Below are 7,202 nucleotides of genomic sequence, written 5' to 3'. Positions count from 1 at the left end.
CCACTGCGCTACCAGTCCCTGGCAGCCCTCGTGGAGGACTCTCAGTGGCCTTTCTTGTTCCTTGTCTCAGACTTCAGCTACGGGGCAGACGACTACGAAGGAGAGGGGAATGAGGAGCAGAAGGGGCCCCCAGAGGGCTCAGAGACCATGCCGTACATTGACGAGTCACCCACCATGTCGCCCCAGCTCAGTGCCCGCAGCCAGAGCGACGGAGGCAGCATCTCCCCCATCCCACCTGAGGGGCTGGCACCTGGGGTAGGTACACCTGTTTTGCCTTCTGGGCTTGGGGTGAGGGGACCTTGGTGGAGGGTGGGTGGGGTGACCTAGGTGTTGGGCGTCTGTTTGGGGAGCTGTGGGGGGCGGAGCATACCTGGGGAAATTTGGACCTGGCTGCTCTTGGTGCATCTCATCCCAGTCCTGGGCCCCTCTCAGACTTAGGGGCTCAGGCTCCCCTCTCCCACCTCCTGCTGCTCACTCTGCCGCCTCTGCACCGTCTCTCCCTCCTCTCCACCAGTCTGCTCCCCATGCCTCCTGGACACCCTCACCTCCTCTCTCAGTTTCTCCTTTCAGTACCCCTTCTCAGCAAGATGTGGGGCTCAGGAAGGACCAGGCTCTTCCCTCTGGCGCCCGGGCTGGGCAGTGGCTGCACTGGGATCTGTGGACTGTTACTGTCTAGTGCCGGCCCCCCGAGAAGCCTAGGCTGGCCTTGTGCTGCCTGTGGGTGGAATGGCAGCTCTGTAGCATCCCTGAGGATTGAGAGCCCCGCTCAGCCTTGCTCTGCTGACTCTGGAGGGGACTTAACCCTGATGGTCCCCACCTCTCTCGTTGCCAGCGGAGACGGCAGCCCTGCTCCACAGAGAAGCATTTGGCAAGGACTATTAAGTATATGCTCTGAGACAGACCAAGGGATAGGAATGTGTGGAGGGTTTACAATCCTTGTAGCTAATGCTTGTTCCTGGATGTGGGGCCTGGTTCTGTCTGGGCCCAGCTCGGGTGTGCGTGCATGTCTGAGACTTGGGAGCAAGCAAGACTGGGAGAGTCCTGAGGACTGTTCTTCTGGACTTGGGGAGAAGAACCAAAGCTGTTCCTCCTTGGGGGTGTGTGTACTGGGGCAGGGAGCTTGGAGCACCCAGTCCTGCTTGATATAGGGCTTGCCCAGGTATGTTTTGTGGGTTCCTCTTTCTTCTCTCCAAGACCCCCAGAGGAGCTGTCGCTGAAATGCTGCGAGATGCTTTTCCTCTCCTACAGGAACCTAGCATCTCCCCATCCCAGCTTGGAGCCTGCCTGGACCCCACCATTTCTTAAGAGCCCCCTGCTTCCTTCCCTCCACAGCTTCCTTGGCCACCCTCCACCCCTTGCAGAGCTCTCACCCCCTCTTCACACACTGGGGTGGTGGATGATGGCTGTTACAGTCTTTGGCAACAAGGGCCTTGGCAACCGGCTTCCCACTTGGGGGAAGCCACAGTGTTGCCATGGCAACAGAGGTCGAGGCAGAGCGGCTGCCAGGCAGTACAAGTTTGGAAAGGGATGGTGGGGGGGCAGGTGGGAGGTAGAGGGAAAGGGCGAGGGTGTTGGTTAGGTTCAGGCCCCCCACAGCCAGCATTTGGGGGTTACCCTTGTCATCCTAAGAAGGGTGGTGGGTCAGAGACAGCCATTTTGGACATGCTGGGGGCGGGGGGGTTTGTTCTGGAACCTGAACTGAAGCCAACCCGGGGAAAGCGAGAAGGAGAAAACCCCTGCTTCCATCTCTGACTTTAGGTCTCAGACCTCAGCAGGGCTCAAAGGCCCCCTTGGGGACTCAGCCATCACCCTGCTATGAGTAGGTATGGAAAGATTTGCTGCAGAATCCGATGCAGGGCCAGGAAAGCTGACTGAGAGTTGAGAGCATGTGGCCAGATGCAGTGGCTTGCTGGAGAGAAAAAGGTCTTTGCCGTTTCTTTCTCCTTGCTCTGTCTCCCTGCTTGCCTCCTGTCCTGTTTCCTTCGGGCCAGGCGTTCCTCATCATACGGCCCCTTGCTGGGTTGCTTATCCATCAATTTAGATTCCCTGGTGACAGGTACTGTCCGGAGCTTTCTCCCGTGGAGCAGGCTGCAAGCATAACGGGAACATACCCTCGCCTGGAGCTCCAGTCCTTTGGGGCAGTGGCTTCACTTTGTGGCTCATGAGAGAGTAACTTGTTTAAGGACTTTGAAATCTAGACATGCTACAAAGTAACTTAACCTACTAGACACAGAGGCAGGCTCCCAGCGTGCTTGGGGACTCCAGGATTCACTTTTACACTGTTGACTAGAAGCCATACAGGAACTAGGGGGTGGGGAGCACTTATCCAGCTTGGGATCCTAACGAACATTCCAGCCCATTCCTCCCCCTCCCTGCTCCACCTTCCCTCCTGGAATGGCATTTCTGCCCCTTATGCTGTACCACTGGCCCCACCTAGTGGGCACTGCTGGTATTGCTATTTATATCTGGGGTGCCTGGAGAGAGTCAACAAATGAGTGTTTGGGGGCTATTTTGGTTAAAAAGACCAAGGTTTCTGCTGCTTGGCTCTGCTCATCTGGCCAGGCACGACTCCTCCCCTGCCAGGTTTCCTGTTGGGACCTTGGGAACATAGGGGTTTTTTGGACCAAATCAGACAATTGTTCTAGATATTCAGATATCCGGCCTCTGGTACAGCCTGGCAGCTGGGCCTTCCACACTCAGATATGTAGCCAACTTGTGCCTGGAAGCCCAGGGTTTGGTCTTACCCTCCCAGCAACTCAGAGAATGATGAAAAGTTACCACTGCTTAGCTATGAGACGTTGTATGAGTGTCATAACCCTCCTAAGCCTCAGTTTCCTCGGCTCTAAGTAGGACCAACTACCCTGAAGGAGAGGCAGTGGGGGATCAGTGGTAAAAGTCTTGCCTCCAATTCAGGAGACCCAGATTTGATTCCCAGTCAATGCACCTTATGTGCAGCCACCATCTGTATGTCAGTAAAGGCTTGCATGTTGTTATGATACTGAACGGGTTTTAGTGGAGCTTCCAGACTAAGAGGGACTAGGAAGAAAGGCCTGGCAATCTACTACTGAAAATCAGCAAGTAAAAACCCTGTGGATCACAATGATCTAATCAGCCACCGATCATGGGGATGGCGCAATAACGGACTGCATTTTGTTCTGTCATGTATGGGTTGCCATGAGTTGGGGCCAACGTGACAGCAGCTAATAACAACCCTAATGGCGGATGGACTGGGGTGCCTCAGGTGAGGCCCATAGTATAGGGCATGGCTCACTGTGGGTGCTGGTCCTTGGTATTTGAGGCCCACAAGACTTCTCATCTGTGTTTAAAGGGGTGGGGGCAAAGAGCATTGCAAGGACCCAGTCTAATCAGTATTTGCAGGTAATGAATGAAGCTGCTTTTGCAACTTCTGTTCTGGGGTTGGGTCAGTCCTACAAGCGTGTCAGCCCCAGATGAAGCCAAGACTCTGTGGTTTTGGCTAGGACACATGCTCCCCACTCCCAACATGCCCCTCTACAGCCTTGTCCTGATGCTCTTGTCCTAGTTTGCACTCTAGAGGTGTGCAGCTTACAGGGACAAGGTGGTACAAGCCCCTACCTCTCAGTCCCCTCGCTGTCTCCAAGCCCAGGCTGAGCATGGTGCTCTGGCAGGGCCAGGGCCACTGACCGCTGGTGGCTCAGTTCAACTGAGCGTGCCTGGTATTACCTTGGGAAGGAGGGGTCGGGACTCTTGATCTCAGCTGACAGGTGGGGGGCACGGTTTTCTCAGCCAGGGCTATGGTGTGAGGGAAAAGCTTGCTCTCCACAGGCCATAGACTTCTCCATCTCCCCTCCCAGGAGTGCAGTAAAAGGGGGCTGCAAAGTAAAGAGGAAGATCTGAGTTTTGTCCCAGCTCTACCACTTTCTAGCTATGTGACCTGAGGGATGTCACTCACCCGCTCTGAGCTCCAGTTTGCTCATCTGTAAAGTGAAGACACTGAGCATTCCTCCTTCCTGACCTCACACAGCTGTTGCAAGGCCTCCATGAGATGGTGTCAGGCAGAGCACTTTGTAAATTGTAAAGTCTGTACACATTGAGCCCCTGGGTCATGCAAGTGGTTAATGCACTCAGCTGCTAAGTGCAAGTTTGGCAGTTTAAGTCCACTGAAAACCTTAGGGAGCACAGTTCTACCCTGTGGGGTCACCATGAGTTGGGATCAACTTGATGGCATCTGGTACAGGTACTGGTACCATATACACATTAGTAGGGACTTTTCAACGTCAGACTCATTGTGTGGTTTCTATGGTACCCAGAGGCAAGTCAAAGGGTGTCTAATAAAATGCTGAATCATGGGGTTCAGACTCCAGCTAGCAGGAGAATCCAAAGATAAGAGTGGAGGGGAACTGGCCACCGTTGTTGACTATCTCATCTTCCTCCCCTTTTCCTCCTCCTCGTCCTCCTCCTCATCATCACAGCTACGTAGAGTGACTTGTGTGACCCCTTTACATGCATTGTCTCATTTAGGGTCCTGACAACCCCATGAGGTTGGTGCTATTGTCATATTCATTTAACAGTTGAGGAAACTGAGGCTCAGAGGGGTGACATCCTTTGCACAAGATGATACAACCAGTGAGGCCAGTTGTTAGGTGCTGTTGAGTCAGCCCTGGCTCATGGAGACCCTACATGCAACAGACCAAAACGCTGCCCAGTCTTGCACCATCCCCTTGATCAGTTGCAGATTGGACAGAGCTATTATTTAAACTGGGATCTTTTCTGATGCTGGAGCCCGTGCCCAATTGCCAAGCCCACTTAGACGTCATCTCCCTTGAGAAGCCCATCACTGATCCCTTCACTGTTGGGGAAGCTTACAGTTTAGGTTGGCCTGTGAGATCAGGAGGCCCAGAGAGCCAAAGACCTGATCCCTGTCATCTGTGTGGCTCCCATCAGCATCTCCCAGCTCAGAGCCTGGACCTAGTGGGTGCTCACCTGGTGTTTGTGGAATTGAACTGAGTAGGGTCGCTATGAGTAGGAATCAACTCGACAGCACTTAACAACGGTAGGGTTGGTATGGCCAGGGAGGAGGAAGGGCGGGCAAATGCAGGATGAAGCTGGGAAGAATTGCTGCTTCCTCTTCCCTCCCTTGGTCCCATCTGAAGGCTTGGGCTTGGGGTTTGATGTTGGAAAGCGAGGATTTTGCTTCTGGGCGATGGAGAGGCCACCTGGGGAGCTGGGAGCTTCTGAGATTGTGGCCCATCCCTTCACACGGCATGTGGACCCGAGTGAGTGGGTGAACGGGTGCCCGTGGACCTTACGCCTCTCAGGAGCTTCCAGGGCCACTGGTATTGTGCTCGCCTTAGCTGCCAACCTCCTGGTCTCGGCAGCCTTGTTCCTCATCTCTCCCCTTTCTGGATTCTTGGTTCCTGCTGCAAAGGAAAGCAGACTACATGGCTCCTCCTCCATGCCAGGTGCTGTGCCAGAGCCCACAGGCTTCTTTGCTACTTAACCTCTACAACCACGAGGGAGTACCCCCAACGTGTAGATGAGGAAACTAAGGCTCCTTGGCTTGTCCCAGCTGGGACGTATGTAAGCAATGGAGCCAGGATCTCAGCCCAGTTGTTTTTACCATGATTCCTCGCACCCCGTCCCCTAGAAGACTTAATGCCTTGGTTGTGGCCCTCAGTCTCCTCCATAGCAGGCCCTCCCCATCCTCTCTGCTAGCCTGGCCAGGCCTCCCTTTCACACCTGGCTGGGCACTTGCTCACCCCCACCACCACCACGGTCTTCCTTGATTACCTGCACCTGGTTGACCTGGCTCTTCCTGCTCCTCTCATCTCCTGTCTGGAGACCTCCTTCTCCCTGCTAGTGTGCTGGGGTCATAGTCCATTGGTGCATTTCATATCTGCCAATAAAGCTACTCACAAAGTAACACTGATTCAGTAAAGGTGAATTGCTCTCCTACAGGTCCCAGGCACTATGGATATGATCCTGAGTAGAACCAGACTCATTCTCTACCCTCTAGGCCCTGGAGTCTTTGAGGAGGGGGCCAAGAGGCTGACTAACCCAAATAATCACACCAACAGGTGTTACCTTGCCCCCAAAACAAGTGCTATGGAAGCTCCTACGAGTGTCCTCACCCTACCTGCGTGCCAGGCAGAAGTGAACCTCCTATAGGCAGAGTTGGGTGGCCCCTGGGCTTTGGGCTCTGTCGGGGTGCAGTAGGGCAGCCGAGAACATCTATCCATGGGCTGGCTCTTACCCCATGGACTATTTTCCTTCATCGGCACCTATTTCTCCACTAGTGGGTGCTAGTGAGGCCAGAGTGTCTTTCCTTCACCTAGGTGATGCTCTTGTCTTTTCTCCCAGCAGGGTTATTGACTAGTCGCTTCCATCTGGAGGGCCACACAGAACCCTCAACCTCCTGCCTGTGTGGCAGAAAGAAGGGGAGAAAGAATAGAAATGCTTTCATAGTGCTTACTAAGTGCCAGGCACTGTTACGGCACTTGGTAAATATTAACTCGTGTAGTTCTCACCACCACCCTGTGAGGTAAGCAACATTATTGCCCCCATTTTACAGATGTGGAAACTGAGGTGCAGAGAGGTTACATAACCCACCTAAGGTCACACAGCTAGTAGGTGGCGGGGAACTTGTAAGTGCTGCTTTTGCTGTCTCTCTAGAACGTGAGCCTTAGTGTCCTTGTTTTACCTCTTTGGGAAACCTGTTGAGCCTCAGTCCCGTAAGGTATAAATGGGGCAGATCAGTGGCATCACTAGAAGGGTGTGGGGGGTGCAGACTGCACCAGGTGACACATCAGGGTGACACCAAAATGACTTGTCTCGTCAATTTTTGTGCAGTGTTTCAGCAGAAATTTATTATTTTGTATGAAAATATCACTGTAGTTATAACAACAAAAAAATTTTTGTGAGCCCAGCTTATACGTGTCAATATGCTTACAAGGCTAAAGCTCTATGCTATTTTTTTTTTTAATAGCAATGTAAATTTTTTTTTTTTTTTGTAGTTTAAATGAAGTTTACATTTCAAGTTAGTCTCCTATACAAAAATTTATACATACGTGTTATGTGACCCTAATTGCTCTCCCTGTACTGTGACAGCACACTTCTCCTTCCCACCTGATTCCCCATGTCCATTCAACCAGCTCCTAACCCTCTCTGCCTTCCCATCTCACCTCCGGACAGAAGCTGCCCGTTTAGTCTCTTGTATCTACTTG

General features: G+C 52.9%; 1 protein-coding gene across 1 annotated transcript in view; it reads left to right on the top strand.

The window, feature by feature from the left end:
- ABR (ABR activator of RhoGEF and GTPase) overlaps positions 1-7,202 on the top strand; it is a 205,914-nt gene that overhangs the window by 100,028 nt on the left and 98,684 nt on the right. Inside the window, exon 2 of the mRNA XM_004376170.2 lies at positions 71-255. Coding sequence (XP_004376227.2) covers positions 71-255 — 185 coding nt within the window. The remainder of the gene's footprint in view (positions 1-70; positions 256-7,202) is intronic.

Source organism: Trichechus manatus, unplaced genomic scaffold (genome assembly GCF_000243295.1).
Source record: "Trichechus manatus latirostris isolate Lorelei unplaced genomic scaffold, TriManLat1.0 scaffold00040, whole genome shotgun sequence".
Classification (NCBI taxonomy): domain Eukaryota; kingdom Metazoa; phylum Chordata; class Mammalia; order Sirenia; family Trichechidae; genus Trichechus; species Trichechus manatus.
The sequence above is the reverse complement of the archived record's forward strand: the minus strand, read 5'-3'. Positions and strand labels throughout refer to the sequence as shown.